This window comes from Triturus cristatus, chromosome 4_1, assembly GCF_964204655.1.
Source record: "Triturus cristatus chromosome 4_1, aTriCri1.1, whole genome shotgun sequence".
NCBI lineage: Eukaryota > Metazoa > Chordata > Amphibia > Caudata > Salamandridae > Triturus > Triturus cristatus.
The window spans coordinates 1,127,877,296-1,127,897,385 of NC_140585.1; the positions used below are offsets into that span (position 1 = coordinate 1,127,877,296).

The window sequence follows — 20,090 nt, forward strand, 5'->3', positions numbered from 1 at the left end:
TTCACAGACAGCTCATGGAGAGCCTTTCGGCTCCGCAAGGTGACCCAATGGGATAAAGGGGGATTTGTCTTTTTCTGGTGGGGGTTACATTAGCGATTGCATTTTTTAGGTGATAGTGGGCCTCTGCAAAGGGGACAAAAACTTAGAATAGCATTTTGGTAAATAAGTAGTAGGCTTTAGAAAGGAAGAGTGTTAGATTAAGAAGAGGCCAAAAGGAGTGCATAGCACATTTTTTCTGCAACTGATATTCCTTGTGAGACCGTGAGCTGGCTGTTGCCCTAAATGTTGAAGAACCTGTTCTCCCAGGCCAGACACCTGCAACCGGTGGGCCTGTGTACCCACCCCTGCTGCATGTTCCCATTCCTGGCCGCTGATCATTCATGTGAGAGCTGTGCCCCCCCCGACAAGTAGCATGGCCCCCCATACATGGACCCATGTTGCCACCCAACGACAAATAAGCTGAATCATGTCTATAATTAATGATCTATTACAAACAGATGATGCACAAGGCTATAACATGGGCATTAACCTTCTTTTAATGTCCCCTTGATAAATTGAATGTAAGACTGAGCAACCATAGGCCTGCGAAATAACTTTGCTTACACAGTCAGATTTTTTTTTAATACAACTGAACTTCTTAAAATCACTGAGCATGATAGCTTGATAAATAATAGAGGGCTTCTATCTTTTTCCAAAATAAAAAACCTATGTGTTGCAACGGATGATAACTATGCTACCTTCTCCCGCCACCCTCCAAGAATAAAACTTGATTGCTCGGCTACTTTGTTTCTTGTATGTCAAGGCCCAAAGAGGAGGCTCCTGGAAATTCATTGAGTTTGCAGTAGTGTAAAGTTTCAGTGTTTCCGGGTACAGTGGGAATGTTTTCACATGGTTTGCCAAAGTGCTTATATGCCCTTGTGTCACACAGGCCTCGGTGAACCATCCAGGCATGCACAATGCCATTTCACGATGACACCCATGGTACGTGTATGTGCCACTTTCCCTACACACTGTCTCACAAAAATAAACACACCAGCATTATTATGCTTAACTCTCAAAAGATCCACAACACTTTGGATGGCCAGACCTCTTGGAGTAGTCCGTGCTTGTTTACTTCTGCCCTGCTTTAAGTGAAATGGCTCCCAATCAAAGTTTTCTTCCAACGTTAAATGAATGTAGGTCTTTGACCTCAAATCCTTCAAAACAACTTTGCCAACTATCATTAAAAGCTGAAATTCGGAATTTAAATTCTTACATGAATGAAATGACCTGCACAATAAACAGTATGCATTTATCCACAGTTGCACGCGCAGAAGGAATTGATAACGGTACAGATCTGACTCTGCACAATGTCAGCATTACCTGAAAATCTGCATGTTCCTGCTGTTTTATACCTGTACAGTCTAAGATGTATTTGATGCATATATTGTGTACCTTTTTCTGTATAGCATTTGTAAACATATGTTCTCTTTCTTGCAGATGCAAATTTATTGCTACAATGTAGAGCTTTTTAAAAGTTTTGACGAGGCGGTGCAAGAAAATGGAAAAATAAAAGCTTTATCCATCTTATATGAGGTATACTTAATGCTTTATGTTTGCATGCACTTCCACCACAGTGTTGAACTTTAAATACCGTACTACCAACATTTCGACTCTAGAATATCGACCACCAGAATATGATGAAGGAACGTATATACAGGTAAGTGTAGAATTTCTATTTATATCTCCACATCTACGTACCTTATACATATAAAACATGCTAAGGGCACATAGATGTAAAGTTAAGACCTGCAAACCAATGCTTACCTATATATACTTACTTTCATGATATTCGATAAGCCCATATGCTGGAGTGGATATATTGGCAGAACAATATGTTATCACTTGATTTTGTGATCACAATCTTTACGTTCTACCCCGTGTTCAGCTCTGCACCCTCCCATCTCCGTGTTTAATTTGGTGTCTTTTTTTAGATGTTACTGGCCCCTCGCAGGTGTTTTTTTCTCTGCATCAGTCATCTATAATTCTTTTTCTTTCCCAAAGCACGTTCTTCTTACCTTTTCTGTATTTAAAATGCCTCAACCTCTTTCAGCCTGCAGCAAGAGATCATTGCCCAGCCAGGATCTCCACTTTGGCTTTTTTATAAGTCTCTACAAAGATTGTTAATTTGTGTAAATTACCCCACGTGATTCCTCACATTTGACTTTGTACTGCCATGTTTTCATCAAAGAATTATGCCCTGAAGGCCTCGATTCGAGTGAAGCCCTAATCCGCCCCTTTGCTGTTGTTATGTCAGTTTTCTTGGTGCTCCTTTGCCCAATCTCTCTTGCAGCTTCTTCTAGATAATTGCCTCGGCATGAGTACAGGCATGTTTTCTCCCTTGCTTTTAAATTTGAAATTCTGTTCCTAAATACCTGTCATACTATCTAAAGCTAACAAAAACCTGGATTTTGAAAGAGTGTTTTTTTCAGTTGTCCTTGCCATCAAAGACACCGCAGGATGCGGAGAGGTTTAAGACTCTGTCCCTACACCTCCTGTCAGGCTCACGTTAGACCTGGGCAAAATATTGTTTATACTTACAAAATGTGTGTAATACCTGGATTTCGCATTATGTGAGATTTGCTAAACTTTGATTATGCTAGGAATTACTGTATGATTCCTAAATTTCACATTATGTGCACTTTGCTAAAATGTGCACTCTTTTTGCATGCAAGAGACTCGTTCATACACATGTCTTGCTGAGCGACATGTTCTGCTCAAACAAATCTCCCACCAAGAACTTGCAAGACTTCTTTATACAAACTGTGCGCTTCCATGAAAAAGTCATATGAGATCCTGGCAAAGCACATTCTGCACATTTGCACATTGATAGCTCACATACATTGTTTGAGGATAAGGGGTTTGAGACTGAGGTTCCTCCCCCCAAACTCCAGGGGTTTGAAAGGATCCTCCCAGTGCCAAGGTCAGGCTCAGATGCATTGTGTGAGTGCAGGAAGGGGTTTTAAAGACTTCTCCAAGGCACCAGGTTAGGGTGAAATACATCATGTGCAGGCGCGGTGCGTCCATTGGGGCGTGGGGGCGTAGCCCCCCCCGCCCGCGCCTCGCGCCCGCAGCTCTCCCTCTCGTCTGTGAAGCCCGCGCCTCGCGCCCGCAGCTCTCCCTCCTCTGTGAATGTCAGTCAGCATGACGTCGGACCGTGGGCGGTCCGGCGTCATGTTGATTGACATCATTGTCAGACGCCTTTGGAAAAGGCGGCACAAGTGCGCATGAGTGGGCATGGAGCTTAATTTTTACTCCGTGCCCAGTCATGCGTACTTGTGTTTTTGCTGCCTTGCGCATGCCCATTAGGAGCCCCTCGGTCTCCTAATGGGCAGGCGGCGGGCGAGGAGTAGGCGGTGCCGTCAGCCAATCCTGGCGCTGCTGCAACGCCAGGATTGGCTGAGGGCCGGGTTGCCAGTCACTTGCGTCACGGTGTTCCGGACCGTTTGAAGGAGCAGAGAGGCGCCAACACGGGCCAGGAGAAGACGAGGCGGTCACCGGTCAGGTAAGTGTTTTTTAATTTATTTTAGGGTGGTTAAGGTTTCCTGACTGTGACCCGGGCCGTCGCTGGTGTATGTCACGTGGTTCTGTGCACGTTTGAACCATTAGCAGTGGTCATTCTGCCTTTGTGCATGTGGTGTAATTTAACATTTCCAAAACCTGTTTTACGGGTTTACTTTTCAACTGTATTTACCAAAGGCGCATGCTATCTGCTTTCAAAGGTGTTTTGTTACCAATTGTGTTAACCATAGGACTTAGCCACTGCCTGTAATCTAACGTTTTGTGTCTTGTACAACCAAAGCTGGGTGGCTTCAAACTTGTCCTGATATCACCCGATACTCAGTTATACATCATGTTCATCAAATAAGATTGGCTACGTGTTTCACAATTAGCATTTGGTGTTTTAAATAAACCACAACATGCAACACTTATGGACAAAGCCAATAATCATACATTTCACTGGTAGATGTAAGTCATTTGTGTGGATCCCATAAATGGCCCAATGGGGCAGGTCGGTGCAATCACTGTGGGTGCCAGAATTATGGGTCCTTCCGTTGCAGTGCTGTCCACACACTGATGGCCATCGGGCAATTCACAAATGTGAATTACTCGTGTAAACCGTAAATTATGCGGGTACTGAGTTGCAAAATGAGACACGTCTGAGGTTAGCTTGCAAAAAAATACAAAGCTGTGTACGTATGTTATGCAAAGTTTGCATAATTTCTGGTGAAGTTGCCCATGGATGAGTAAATGTAGTTAACCCAATAGAGGGGCCAGTTCTCTGTAAGTATTCATAAATAATTTTATGAATAGGCCCCGAACTGTTCAGCTCTCTAACTAAAATTGCAAAGAGGGGACAGTCATTTCTATTTGCATTAATTGTGGATGAATATTCTATGAAAATGTCCAATTATTTTATTTACAAAGAACTATAACTATTTATGCCAAGTATGCCTAGCAATAGTGGTGATGATGTGAATCTCACGTGACAGGTCACCTGATAAAGAGAGATCTTGAATTAGGGGAATATTGGACAGGTGGGTCTTGAGCCTCATTCTGAATGAGAGGATATCTGGTGACAATCTTAATTAGATAGGCCGGGAATTCCAGGTAGTGGGAGCGGCACCTGGAAAAGATTGTCTTTGAGCCAGGTAAGTATTGCATTTCTTGTGTTTGATAGTGAGCGAGTGTGGGATATTCTGGAGTCACCAGATATTTTGATAATTCAGTTTCAATGATCGGTCTGCCCAGATGGATGGCTTTGAACATGAGGCAGCATATTTTGAATTTTGCAGCTTTGTGGCTTCTAATGCAGACGAACAGTTGAATTACTTTATTAACCTTCTTGCTTTGTCAAATTTGCTTGAAAATGCACCATTTGCCTGCTCTTTTTAAAAACAATTCTTGGGGGAGATTCCCCCCCCCCTGAGCCCCCCTTAGGTTGTTCAGGCTTGCTCACTACGCTCGCTTGCCGATGTGCACTTCCCCGCAAATTTTACGCCCTACCACTTTCGGATGTCACCAGCCGCGCCTGATCATGTGAGGGTGGCAAGAGGTTTGAGGGACTCCTCTTAGTCAGCAGTTTAGGCTCAGACACATCATATAGCACAACTCCAAAGTCTACAAGATGCTTAGAACACAGGAGCTCCACACTCCATATGTAGAGATCCCTACCTCCCTGGTGGTGATCTCTCTAAGATTTTTTTCATATCACATAGTACAGTTTCACTATCATATCCCAAACATCAGGCTTGGAGCAAGGAGTAGGCAGTATAGCACAACATGTGATAAAATCACAAAACATTAAAACACCAAATCCTCAGTTGACTTCCCCACCCCCATGGGATTCCTTAGCTGCCATGATAAATTCACAACACGACATTCAGGACTAACAGGTGAAGGGTCACTCTCTTGTTGGTTAGGTACAGAGGATCTCATACACAAATCAATAATGTTAGGTATTTAGGCAACCCGTAAAGTGTTTGGTTGTATACAAGGACTTGTGTCAGCGGTACGCACCCATACAGAACTCTTTGACCAATTATGTCACAGACACTAGAGCCACAAGTGGTAAACAGACAGTCGAATCAGCAACCAAAGTGTGTCTGTCGCCATGCTCAGGCCTTAGTTACGAGTGACATGTGCTGTAACTCCTGTTACCACACATATTGCAATTATTTGTTTTGTGATAATTATCAGCATCGCCAATCTGATGATGCTAATCAGGAGGAAATGGCCGCTGATTAACGAAGCGTGTGGGTTGTTGTGCAGTAGGCATCCAAATCTGCATGTTATTCCCCCAAAAAACAGGATAATTGATAATTATTGCAACCGATGAATACACACTGCAGTGTCAGTTTTATCGGGTGCAATAATTATCACTTCCTGTAGTGGCCACCTCTGATGAGGGTCAAACTGTTAACATGCCAAGTTAGTTAATTGCTTCACTCGAGGTCTCTCACCGTTAAAGGATGTCATCAAAATGGTTTCTCTGCTTGTTTCAGATGAGGAGAGCAAGTAACCGTGATTTGTCTCCTCATGATTTCTATGGTCACGACAACCAAAAACGACGAGCTACATAAGTGTAGAGACATTACTTATAATCCAAGAGAGGAAAAGGTGGCTTGCTATCGTTTGTAAAGCAGGACATAGTCAATAATCCTCTAATTGATTGCAAAAATGTTTCCAGGCTTGTATAAAGAGGACCATTTTATCATTTAAGTTTAGAACTCTCCTGTCCACATGATGGTTCGTGTTAGCATTCAAAGCAACTTGTAACTGCTAGGTATTGTCTGCGATCTCCAGTGGTAGTTTATACTCAATTTGGCAGCAGCCAGGAAAGTCGCAATCCATCTCTGCCTATGACTCGTCATGCCAACAAAGTCGTGGCTATATAGTCATTGGTGTGCTATTGGCAGATGATATAAATCCATCCATATGAAGCCCTCAGCAGATCTGAATATGCTAGCAAACTACCAGCATATCTCCCTGCTACCCTACCCGGCAAAACGTCATAGAAAAGATTATAAATAAATGTTTAGTCACCTACTTCACTGACAACCACCTCCTCAATATCACTCAATCTGGATTCAGAGGCCCAACAGTACAGAGACCTCCCTCATTGCTGGCAGGGATGACATTCAGATGATTATGAACAGAGGTGACACCATGGCCCTCATCCTACTGAATCTTTCCGTAGCCTTCAGCACTGTCTCCTACCCCAATATATCCAATGACTGCATGAAGCTGGCATCCAAGGTCTCACACATCGCTGGATTTGCTTCTTCCTTGGCAGGACACACCCAGCCGGTCTGTCTGGCCCCCTTCACCTAGGACACTGTCAACCTCATCTGCGGAGTTCCACAATGATCCTCACTCAGCCCCACTCTGTTCAACGACGACATGACCCCACTCATCAGCATAATCGGCGCCCACCCAATCAACATCATATCTTATGCTGACAACACCAAGCTCATGCTCACCCTCTCGGACAAGATGCCAAACACCTGGACACATTTCTCTGCCTGCTTGACCGAAGCTGAGAGATGGATAAAAACCAACTGCCTGAAGCTTAACACAAACATGACAGAAGTAGTAATCTTCAGGAACACCTCACTCTTGGACACCATCTGGTGGCCAGTAGAACTTGGACCCACACCCTTTCTGGCGACCCACGCAAACAGCCTCGGAATAATAATCAACAACCAGCTCACCATGACCGGCATAGTGAACTCAGTCTCCGTCTCCTGCTTCCACACGCTCAGGATGCTCATAAAGATCATCAAATGGCTCCCCGATCAACACTCACAGAGCTGCCACCCAAGCTCTCATCACCAGCAATCTGGACTACGGCAAGACTCCAGACCATATAAAACTCTGTGCCAGTCTCACTCTCAACATACTACCCTGCACTCACAACACCCACACGCCTCAAAGAGCTCCACTGGCTTCCAATCCACAAATGAACACTCTTCAAACTCCTCACGCACCCATACAAACCTTACACAACTTTGGCTCCATGTACCTCAAGAACCTCATAAATTTCGACAAACCTGTCAGACACTTCTGCTCGGGGAGGCTCTTACTCACACCCCTTCGTGCATATACAGAACCAGATCTGGCAGTCATGCCTTTTCCTCCCTCACTCCTAAAGCCTGAAATGACCTGCCCCTGCACATCAGAGCCCTCTCCTCTGTTCTTGAATTCCACAAGAAACTGTAGACCTGGCTATTCACCTAGTCCTGACCTATGCTCTGCGGGTACAGTTCATGCTTCATCACTGGAATACCCTCCTGGGTGAGTTGTGCACTCTACAAATATACATAACATAATCCCATAACAATCTGGAGCAGTCCTGTAGGATATGTAATATTTTGTGAGTGCTATGGTTACATCTCCAACATTCGAAATTAGATATTATATGTGCTTTGTGAACTCTGAGGGGTGTCCGATACCAATTGTGAAGGATTTATAAATGTAAACCTTGAGTCTAGCCTCTGTGAAACATTTTTAGTGTGTGTTAGGAATTGGCACCAGTCCTCAATAAAATTATTCATGTAACACCTTTTGCCAAAATGTTCAATTGTCAGATAGGGCCTGCCTCAAGAAACAGTTGTCAATGAACGCATTGACACAGACCCAAGTCGTTTCTCAAGATGGGCCAGTCTAGCAGGGTAGTCTAAGAAATCACCCTTGTAGGCAGTGTGTCTGTTGGCGGTGTTGCCAGCAGAAATCGAGCCCAAAATGTAAACATAGAGAGGCACAGAATTTAAGTTCCTTAAAGGAAATGGGGCTGGTTGGGAAAAAAAATCTGTTTTGAAAAACCTAATTGATATTGTATGTTATCCCTCTGGGAAATTGGTGTACTCTTTCAGTTTCCAGGTATCTTCCTATGTGGATGATACCCAGATCATCATCTCCCTCTCCGATGACTGGAAAGAGGTGGTGGACAGGTTTAGGACTCGTATGCGGGAGATTAGCAGGTGGATGAGGAAGAACCAGCTTAAAATGAAAGGGTGAAAATCAAGATAGTTGCGGTCGGAGTGGACAACTCAATCTGGACTTACCTCTGGGGCCCAGAAACATGTAGTACCTTACGTGTTCCAGCGGCCAAAAACCTGGGTGTGATTTTCAATAACACTTGATTTTCGACACCCAGGTTAATAGAAAAGTGAGTTCTTGCTTCTCGATGATTGGGATCTTGAAGAAGTGGTCATTGCACTCATGCCTCCAGCTTAGACTACTGTAATGCCTTGTATCTAAACATTAAGCAGTTCTCTTTAAACAAGCTCCAAATCATTCAGAATGTAGCTGTAAGCCTGGTCCTGGGAGTATCCAAATACTCCACAGTCAGGGAACGATTGAGATCTCTTCACTGGGACAGCGTAGGTCCGTACAGAAAAAGCTCAGCAGTCTTTTCTAGTCCTGTTGGGACAAGTGCATGTCCAATCGGTCCAGTGTATGTCTGAGAGCAGAGATTTGGACAAACTATGTGCAAGGTATGTCATTTTTCTTCTGTTCATGTGAATCCACCAGAAATATTTGAAATAGCTTGGTCAGACTTTGGAAAATATCTTGGTGAGTTGATTTTTGGATCATGAGACATTGATTTGTCTGTAAATTCTTTTCTACCCTCTGATTTTACTTTTGAAAGCTAGAATATTTCTATTTCTGTGTATTTGACTTTTAGAATTGACACACCATACCACAAGCAATTAATTATCAAATCTATATTTGAAATGTAAATCTCTTTAAATCAACAGATTAGTCCAGAGGATAACATGGAATACAGTGCAATCATTGACGGAGTGGACAACGTAAGCCGTTTTGGTAAGTTCAAATCTACTTGCAGTGTTTGCAGACTTTTCAATGTTGTTATTTACATATATGACAATAACACACCTTTTACAACTTGGGACATATGAATACCACACAGATGCATTCATTTTTGCCATTTCACTTCCTGTTATTAAATTGTGGCGACAACAAATTCAATTTTATGTGAAATTATCTATATGTACAAATGCGTTATTTGTAGAAATGTGTTATTTGTATAGCACAAACCTAGTCAAAAGGTAGCAGAATGCTGTACAGAGTCAAAGGCAAGGATTCAGTCAATGAACGATTGGAGAGGCAGCAGGTTTCTGATAGTAGAAGCGCACCATTACTGCATGGTTCTGTAGTGTTCCCTGAAAAGGTGCATCTCCTACTTTTGAACAGGGCTGGGGCGGGATGAATACATACTGGGATGTTCAACCAGATTCTGGGGGCATAGATGGAAAAAGACTGTTGCGTTTTATTTTTTATGCTTCTTTTTATTCAGTTTGATGGTGTCCTGGCTGAGGGTGAGCTGAGAGCCACCAGAAATGATGAGCGTGTCAGCCAGCTAGGCAGTGGGATTGGTCATGATGGCTTTGCAAATAATGGATTTGGTATTAAAGATGGTGGGTGCTAGAAAGGGGTGGATGGGTGGCAGTGGAGTGCCATCAGGACTGGAGTGATGTGATCATAGTCCTTAAGGCCCTCAATGAGACTCGCTGCAGCGGTTGGGCGTGCTTTTAAAGGGGGGCAGTTGTGGAGCCTGACATGCCATGGAGCAGGATGCTTCCACCATCCAGATGAGAAAGTACAAAGGCCTGAACAGCAGTTTTGAAACAGCTTTTGGGGAGGAATGGTTTCACTTTCTTCAGTATACATGAACACATTCTGTATATGATCATATGGACAATCTATATCATATATAAAATATTATGAATGATAATCCACTAAACTGGGAAACAGTGAGTGACGCAATGTGATTCTAGGCCACACTCCTTGCCTGCAACTATGCACATCTGGGGTGAATACACACAATAATTCCATCCCTGATGCCAAGCAACAATATACATTTATCAAAATGGATCCAGACTTGGGTGCTGGCAGACTAAGAAGTGTAGAACACAAGCTCCACCTGCCCTACTTCACTGGATGTGCAGATCCAGTGACATATGGTGACCAGATTCAGGGGGGATGTCGAGGGACAAAGGTGAAGATAAGTGCCTGCAGGGCAGTTTATGCTGGGATTCCCACCACGGTATTGGCTCTGTGTGGGGTGCATGTGGGTCAAATGTTCTCTGGGGTAACAGGAAACACATGAACCTGGCAAATCACATGTAAGAAAGAAATCTGAGAGCAATGCAGGCAATACATTGCACCCCATCAGTGCTTAACATACAATAATGTAAACCGTGTACTAATAGTAAACACAATAGAATTCACTAGCCCTTGGGAAAGAGCAAGGGCCAGTGCATCCAGATAAACAATTGTGTAAACAGAGGGAGTACGCCAATTTGGGCTGAGAATAGGTTCTCAAGAGGGTTAGTAAAGCTTATCCTAGCCACTCCAATGGTTCCACTGTAATGGAGCTTGTCCCTCATGAAACTGGCCTGCTCAGTGTCTCAAGCCCCTCATGTTTTGACTCCATTTACGAGCCAATCACCTTGCTGAAACCTATAAATCCATGTTTGGTTGAGATTCTATTGCTCGGTCATCCTACTGCTCTGCCCTGGTGCAAGCATGTTGAGAGCCATTTAGGAACCGTTGCCTGACAATGTGGTTGTTCTCAGAACACAGTCAGTAGAAAGGCGTGAATACTGGCCAAGCCAGCTGTAAGCAGTAATTTTGCTCACTAATATTTGATTTCTGTAGCTGGATGGAGAGGGGTGCATATCTGGGGATAATGTTCCCGTCCTCCTGTAGGCAGTTATTCCTTACCTGCAGGCAGAGGCGCAACTAGAGCCAAATTTAGGTGGGAGCTAAGAAAAAAATTGGGGGGGAGACTATTTCTTCCAGCAATAGGCAGAGTGGAGATGCAGGGGCTCTAAGAAGGGGTGAAAAAACAACAAAGCCTCATTAAGAAGCAATGGTCTTTTAAAGATGTGTGAAGTTTTCGGGTGCGGCTGTGAGTGTGCCCAGGAAGCTGTCTCAGCCCGGGCTGCCACACACAACGGGGGGGTCTGAAGCTCTTTGAGCCCTCTTTGAGCCCAATAGGTGTTGCACGTTATACCTGATGCAACAACAACTTCACAGACAGCCGCGGTCAGTAGTAGGAGGGCGGTGACTTGGGGAGGGGGAGGGGCAGGGTGGGGGGTAGTAAACTATGGATTACGGAGGTTTACAGGTAAGTTAACATATAAATTAATGAAATGAATTTCGTTGCGTGCACTGCATCCCCAAATGCGATGCAGTGCACGCAACGAAATTCGTTTTATTAATTTATATGTTAACTTACCTGTAAACCTCCGTAACCGCCCTGCAGTTACTCCTACTACCAACCGCAGCTGTTCACAGAGGAGCATTTCCAGCATCCTCCACATGGACTTTCCTGGTTAATATGGTGGACCATCAAAGTTGATGCTGATGCACCTTTTTCTTCTGCCAGACATATCCCAGATGGGGAAGAGAATGGTTGAGGCCCATCTTATTGTTAAAGTATTAAAGCAAGAGCGGGAGGAGTGGTGCTATCGTTTTTTTAACATCATCAACCGACTGTTAGTGTGCGAGGGTGAAATTCTTATAGAACGCTTAAAGAGTTTGCTGCTCCAAATGCTTTCATTAGGATTATATGTTGTAATGGCTCAAGAGGGAGGGAATAATCTGTTTGGGTGTCTGATTAGCACAGAACAGCGTAGTACAAGCATTACCATGCATTGGGCTTAATTGTTACCCAATTACTACTAAATTGGTAGCTAAAACCGAGTAGGAACTTTAATATCCTCTAGTGTGTTTTAGCTTGCTCCTCTAAATTAGCACCTTAGTGTCTGAATTGTCACCGCTGGTAATCTAGAGTGGTGCAGCCTGACTGGCATTTGGCAATTTTACATGAAGGAGTTGCCAATGTGCACATCAATTGTTAGTGATTTGTCTAGTAATAAGGGAGACCATGAACCCACAAACTGCCTGCAGCCTTTGATTCTCCACACAGAGGTTCACACTAACAACAGCAAACCTTGGAAGAGACTCAATGTCAAGCTGATGGGGGCGAAAGCCAGTAACATTTTTTTGTCTTCCTCGTCATTGTCCTTACTCATTGATGTGATAAGGCACTTCACAGCGGGGGGACTGTGACAAGGAAGACTTGGACTTGGTATAAAGGAGAGTAATGTTACGTCATCACGCCATGACCACCTCATCCGGCTTTGTCACCACAGTTCCTGTCCCCACCTCAAACAGTAAGGGCTGTGATGAGGAAAACATGCACGCAGAGTAATGGATATTACTGGTAGGGAACCAGGGCATTTACGTCCACTTCTCTCTCTGGATGATGCTGCCACAACTGCCCATCTAATTGTAAACATCATCTAGAGGCTTTCTCTTGCTATTGATGGTGAATAATGGAGTGCCATTAAAGAAAGAATAGGAAAAATGAACCTTCTTCTTATATACAAGAAAAACCACTTGCCAAAGACTGAACGTTGATTACTCAGGAGTATGATTTCCCAAAGCGTTAATTTGGGCCACCAAAGTAAAAAGACACATAAAGCAACTGGCCAAGACAAGCAAAGAGATATTTAGATGTGATGGAAAATTGGAGCTGGGGTGGAGTGCAGGAATTAAGCCTTCTCTTGAAACTCACAGCGCCAACGCTAAAACCTGTGGCCTCTACAAAGTGGTGCAGGAATTGGACGCAATAGGACCATCGAGCCATTTGAGTAGGAATAGGAAAACATTTTCAAACACATACTGGAGAGTTGACAAGGAATATTGAGAGTGAGTACATCTGCAGAAAAGACTGTATAGAATTCATAATGATCCACTTCTAGTCACTACACAGTCCCGTACAAAGTCTACATCATCGTTGCTTCATTTGAAATGGGTATCGATGCAACGCATCGACTTCAAACTCATCGAATACACTTGAAAACGAGTCAATTTCATGTGGTAAATTTTACATTGAGCTGCTTACTCGTAGACATAAATTTTCCTAGACTTTTGAAAAAGGTTATCAAAAAGAGTACCCAATTATTACATTAGGATGACTGGGGTAGTCATCCTACTGAGAAGTACTGGTAGGTTAACTAGAAGTGGCATCGGAAGTAGTGATAAAAGTAGTAGTACAACAGTCTGTAGTGGTAATGCAACTAGTGGTATTAAAACAATTAGGTCCCTACTATGGTCGACTCGATAAATTGCAATACAAGCAGTAACTCCAGCAATTCCAAGCCGTGCCATAAGCCTCACAGCCCCCTCATAACGTTTGTGAGGTGAACCCTGCTAAAATTTACCAGGACAAAAATGTTCGATATTAAATTGGACATGCAGGTTTTGGTGCGCTAATCACCAAAATGTGCATGTAATCCCCCATGCCCAGAACAGTAATCATAAAGGAGCGCTATTTATCACACCCAATATATCCCGATCTCAGCGGTGTTAGAATATATTGGGTACGAAACGTGTTGCACCCTTTTCAGGGCTAACTGTGATGGGACAAATAATCAGAGCACCAGTAGTCAAATTAGGAGTTTAATGTTCCCAGGTCAGGTCCCAAATGACATTCTGCTGTTACAGATACAGTCAGTGCCGCAACACTCCCTCCAAAAGGGAAATCCCTCAATCTCCTCCTGGCCGCTAATCTCATATTTTACTAGTCCTCAATACCTCCCATACACGATATCACATGACTTCCCCTCTCTCCCCTGTCCTACCTGCCCCCTTTCCTCTTCAACACCGCATTAGGAACACACGTTGAGATGTGTACACTTTGCAGTTACACCTGTTTCATCTCATCAAGTCCCATCCGCCCATGGCTCAACGCCACAAGCTTTTGTCGTATCCTGAGAAGCTGGGCTCACGTCTATTTTAATTTTATGTATTTAAACTTCAACCATTGTATGCACCACAATTATGTACACATCAGGCAATTGTCAGGTGTTTTATTTGGGGTTGTCTTCCTCCTCCTCATTTCCTCTGTGTTGCTTCTCATTATTAAACAACTAATAAAGCTTCTTGAACCCAAAAAAAGATAATATCAGTGACAAGGCATTTTGAAAGAAAACTACCCCCTTAAAAACCTGCCCAAAGACTTTTTTTCTGACTCGGGAGGTGAGGTGGGGTCAAGGAAAGGCATGTTAATTTGATGCGCTTTACAATCTCTGGGGGTACTCTTCTAAGAGAGAGAAGAGACCCCCAAGTGACTGTATTGGAGCGGTCACGTGAGGCCAAAGTTCCTCTAAATTAGAGAAATGCTCTCCTTTCCCTCATCGACCCCCTGACGTCATTAAGGGGAGGCCTCTATCGCACAGACACCTTGATCTTGTTTAGCATGTGCTCTTAATTGTAATGTATTCATTACTAATCAATTTTATGAATATTTCCTGTTTCACAGGAAAGCAAGCAACACTGGAAATGTTTGTTTTGCTCAATCTGCTGCCAAACTACACAGACAAATATTTTACCTATAACGGCTCCCTGTCCACGCCGCCGTGCACAGAAACAGTGGAGTGGATCGTGTTTAAGGACACCGTGAAAATCTCAGAGAGCCAGGTAGGGCGCTCATTTTTTTTTATATAAAGCAAGCCTAAAGCACGGATTTCAAGTATGGTGGAATTTGGGGGGTTACCTCACCTTGTAAATTCAGATTCTCCAGAAGGAGGTATTTACGGAGTGCTGTAAAGACCCCGATTCTGAGTTTGGCATTTAAGGAAGGGGCGGGGGGGGGGGCGCAAAGAATAGAAAGAGATGCTTATTGCACCTATATCAAATGCAATGGGGTTTCCTTCTTAATTTGGTCTGCCAAAATCTATCAGAGGGAAATTGCCGCATGTTGGCATTATGACAAAACTCATAATTTCAATCCTTATGCAAACTCTTGTTTTCTCAGGAATTGGAACAATCCCCCACGCTTGAAATCGGATTTAAGTGCTATAGCATGCCGCACGCTTTGAAACGTATGGCATGCTATGGCGCCTATGTTTTGTAAAGCTTGAATTTAGTCTCTTTTCATGGTTAGTATCAGTTTCACATGTCTTGTCCATTTCCCCTTTCCCTCTCAGCTGGAATATTTTTGTGACGTGATGACAATGCAGCAATCAGGCTACGTCATGCTAATGGACTACCTGCAGAACAACTTCCGGGACCAGCAATACCAGTTCTTTGGGCAGGTGTATTCTTCTTACACTGGGACGGAAGAAATACATGAAACAGGTACATGTGCTTGTTTATCCTTCACAACCCTCATATGTTTATCCTTTACAATGCTGACATTTAGCAAGGAACTCATGGAATGGCTGCTGCGGTCTATTAGGATTTCTCCGTGCCAGCCTGTTAACCCAATCCCTGGAATTTATGTGACCACTCAGCAATATTAAAGGGAAGGTTGAAGCTGTTCCCTAGAATCCAGGACATCCGGCACTTATGGCCATATGTACAAACTCATTTTCCCATAGACACAGAATGGGTAAAACCCTTTGATATATCTGGCCCTTAGACTGCAACAAAAAGTTCGCCTCCCAGTCCGTGCTAACCTGTGGGTTTGGTTGTTAAGCCTAACTCAAGGGAAGTGGTGTGAAGACAGAGATTAGATACAGTTAAAACACAGTTCTCAAAATCACAATAAAGACTCAACGGCCAGCCTGAGTTCTTGCTTTGTTAAAAGTGGAATGCTGCATGGCAGTGTCCCCTCCCATTGGGATCTTCAATAATGTTGGCACTGTTTGCCGACAATGCATGAACATTTCAGAACAATTAATTTAACCAAATCCAAGTGATCCTCAAGGGTTTCATGACGTTCTTTCACGGCATTTAAAAGTTTCAAGGGGGCGGGTGAGGTCCCAAATGTGGCTTTCCCTCATGTTAATTTTCATTTAGGGAACATTGTTGCACCTACAGCAAAAGCCACTGGAAACTTGGATGCAGTGAAGTTGGCCCAACTCATGATCCTTTAGTGGTTTGCTGGAAGTGCAGAAAATGGTTATTAAAAAAACAGCCAACAACTAGAGGTCAAATAGGCTAAAAATGTCTATCTTGGATGGTTGTAATCGTGATTTTGAAATCACAATTTTTATTAATCGAATCTGAATTGTTGAGGAATGTGCTTCATTTTTTCCACCATCTTTACCTGCAATTTTAAGCTGAAACCACTCCTGGGGCCAATTGGGAAGACATGGTAGGTGCTCTTAGGTTTAGGCGGTTGCGAGCAGACTCCAGATAGGTGAAAACATTTTTTTTCTCAGGAACATTGCTGATTTCTGGACGTCGACAGCCCCAATTCTAAAACTAAATCAGGATTTTTAAAACACAGTTTTGCAATGCAGTTTTGATTTGAACTATTTAGATGTTGTAGTTAAGTAACTTTTCCACGAAAAAGATGTTTTTGATTGCTTTATAACCCTGGTGCCATTTAGTAAATCCTCTCTAAGTTTGGCAGATATGTAAAATTATTTGTTTAGATTTGGTATGTCAGTTCTTTTCAGATCTCTAAAGGGAGGCAAACCTAGACAAGGTTCAATTAAAATATAATTGTGAATAACTTTAGCACTGTTTGGTGAGTCTTCAAAACCTTTTGCAGAATATTAGTGCATTAGTTTTGTGTGTCCAGGTTCTGTGCAGCTCTCTCAGGGTAAGAAATGTAAGCGGATGTGCAAAATAAGGTGTTTTCATTTGAGTCTAACGGAAACTGTGGGAGCCCTGTACCCAAAGAACCAAACCCTCATGACCTTATCCCATGTGCAGGTGGGTTGATAGGTAAGGGGACATTGGGGCATATCAGCAAGGGCCGGTGATAATTATCGCTCAGCGCTCTTAGCGTGAGGATAATTATCGCTGGCCAACTCTGAATTTTATCACGGAGATAGCGTGCTATCAGCAACGCTTATCTCCAAAGCGATAAAATTCAGAGCGCAAGCTGCCAATTGTGAGATTATCGCTGGAAATACAGCGATAATCCCACAAGGTTTGGCGATAGCTTGCTGATAGGGATAGACATACAGTTTTATCTCTGCTTTTTTGGCTTTTAAAGCCAAAAAAGCAGAGATAAAGCCCTTGTTGATATGCCCCTTAGTGCGGGGTATGCTCATTGGCCACTGTGCACAGCTGTAGGCCATGCAAAGATGGCTCTGTGGATATCGCGAGCCGAATGCCGGGCCCTGAATCCTAAGATTGCTGTGCCTCTGTGTCTTTTTGTATGTCACAAGAACTCATTTCCTGGTACAAACGTGTTTATTGTATGTTTTTGCGTTGTTATGTGGTGTTGCAAGCAGGGACAAGACCTGTGAGGATATCAGAATGCTGAAATTGGAGTAAGGGCTGAATATGCAAAGAACCAGTAGCACTCAATATGGACATCATAAACGTAGACCACTGATTTGGAACTCACATTTGCACTAGGGACTCTCATTGGAGCATGACAGAGGAATAGCAGGATTGGTGGTTTGGGATGAGGAGGCATGAGGCACGGTCCCCACCAAAGCAAATATAAACAGTTAGCCAGCTTGCTTGGATGGAGTCGGTAGTTGTGTCTCCATCACCATGGTCTGGAGAGTGGCAGCATTGGAACAGGAAGTGCATAGAATGTATAGTGCTTTACATTGTTGCCATTCCGTGTAGAACAGATGCCATTACGTGATATTGTAGGTGGCTAACTAGTCTAGCAGGATCTGAGACCATGACTGGAATGAGGGAAGTGTGCCTCAATAGGCTTTATTTATTTGAAAAGTTTTATAAAGCGTGAAAAGGACCCTTATGGGTATCAGAGCGCTGTACAAAGTGAAAGATTGCTGTGACCAAGGTGAAATGCAGGCATTTAGATCTCATGAAAGGTTAATGGTGTAAGCTTGTTTTCAGGCAGTTTTGGCTTTCTTCGGGGTTACAGTCAGAAAGGTATCAGAGCAGGGTTGCATGTAAGGGCCACCAAATAGGGCTGGAAAATGACTGTATTTCCCTGCAAATAGGGGTGCAGATGGGGGTTGGTGTCCGAAGGGATATTTGGTGTTCTGCTTGTTCGTCTGGAGATGGAGAGTTTATCTTACTGATATGTCAGGGCTTAAAGATGGAGGTAACATATTTTTTAATGCATATTGAGGTGATCTGAAGTGTTTGTCGCAATATTAATTATGGAGCAGTGTGGTAAAAAAAAACATATCCTGCAGCCAGTGTATCAACTATGTACAAAGCTGCTCTCAGAGGTGCAAAGCTAGACGTACACTAGTCGTAAGTGGCATTCTAGGAGGATTTTATCTAAGGTGATCCTCTGGGGAACATGGAATTGTGTACCTCTGTGTTTGTGATGTGCACCTAGGTGTTGTTCGCCGTCAAGCGTGATTGCATATGGGCAGTGAGCTGTGTGTCAGTGTGGGAGAGTTGCTTGTCATTGCCAAGGCCATGGTACAGGGAAGGAACTGGTAGATCACTAGAGTGAAAAATAGCAAAGCTTCTTTTGTGGGTCTAGCTTCTTCTCAGTGGAGGCAAGCGAACTTTGAAAGAAGCAGGGCATACATTCAACCCGGAATCTCATCGAGAGGGTCAACAAAGTGATGCACCCAACTTCCTTGGAAGGTTTGAGGAGGTTGTCCTCACCAGAATATTTTTAAAGTGATAGGTCTAAATGGTGCATTTTTCTGTATGATGTTCAAAGAAATTGGATAAAAGCCTATATGTTTTACATACAGTTCTGTAGGTGTCATTGTGAAATGTTCTAATAATTAATGGTGTGTAGAGCTGGCTTGACCCTTGCCAGGGTGATCTGAATGCAGGTAACTCTCACCCCATCTTATCCTATTCTCAAAATAGATGTTGAAAATAATGAAAGCAGATTTTCCAGCCGTTTTTAGGTCTCGCCTAGCAGCGCGCATGCGCTGCTCTGATAGACTTATTGTAAGGGCTTCAAAAAGCTCACCACACACACGCTTGTGCGTGTGTGGCCTATTGCTTGCGGTTACCCGCACAGCGCCATATGTTTTGAATTATCGTGCCCAGACACGAGCGCGATAATTCAAAACATATGGCCTGGTGCTCGCTCTCGCGCGCACCACTCGCAGGACGCTGCATTCCTTGAATTCCTTGTTTTCTCTTTAAATTCCTGCTGCTTGTTATTCTTGTTCTCCCTCAAATCTACCCTTTTGTTTTTCGGGGTTGATTTATTTTCCTTGTCTCACTGCTGCTGCCCACTTTCCCACCCGGGTGGCCTTGAGGCACGGTTGAGGCAGGAGGTCAGATCAAGAACACTTTAGAGAACCGGACGCTCCTCTATCACTGCAGCCTTTCACCAGCGGCGCTGATAGGATATTAACAGGAAAGGAAAAAAAACTATAACTCCCAGAAAACGTTATATTGCCACTCATAAATCCCGCACTGGACACTGTGTCTGTGGAGACATGGAGTGAGGTGAACAATCGGATTATACCACGCCATTTTCCCATTAGCCTACTAAATAAGTTTAGGTTGGTCATTTGAGGTCTTCTATGAAGCTGTTTTAATAATATTACTTTTGACTGCCTTCACATTTTACATTGTGCGCGTTGGCACTGCAGAAAGTTCACCCATTCCAAGATGGCCGCATAATTCAACCAATCTGATGA

General features: G+C 43.5%; 1 protein-coding gene across 3 annotated transcripts in view; it reads left to right on the top strand.

Annotated features, from left to right (window-relative positions):
• PTPRZ1 (protein tyrosine phosphatase receptor type Z1) overlaps positions 1–20,090 on the top strand; it is a 550,052-nt gene that overhangs the window by 276,904 nt on the left and 253,058 nt on the right. For all 3 annotated transcript variants that reach the window (XM_085654180.1, XM_085654181.1, XM_085654182.1), the window contains exons 5-8: positions 1,480–1,575; positions 9,303–9,369; positions 14,903–15,060; positions 15,570–15,720. In XM_085654180.1, coding sequence (XP_085510306.1) covers positions 1,480–1,575; positions 9,303–9,369; positions 14,903–15,060; positions 15,570–15,720 — 472 coding nt within the window. The remainder of the gene's footprint in view (positions 1–1,479; positions 1,576–9,302; positions 9,370–14,902; positions 15,061–15,569; positions 15,721–20,090) is intronic.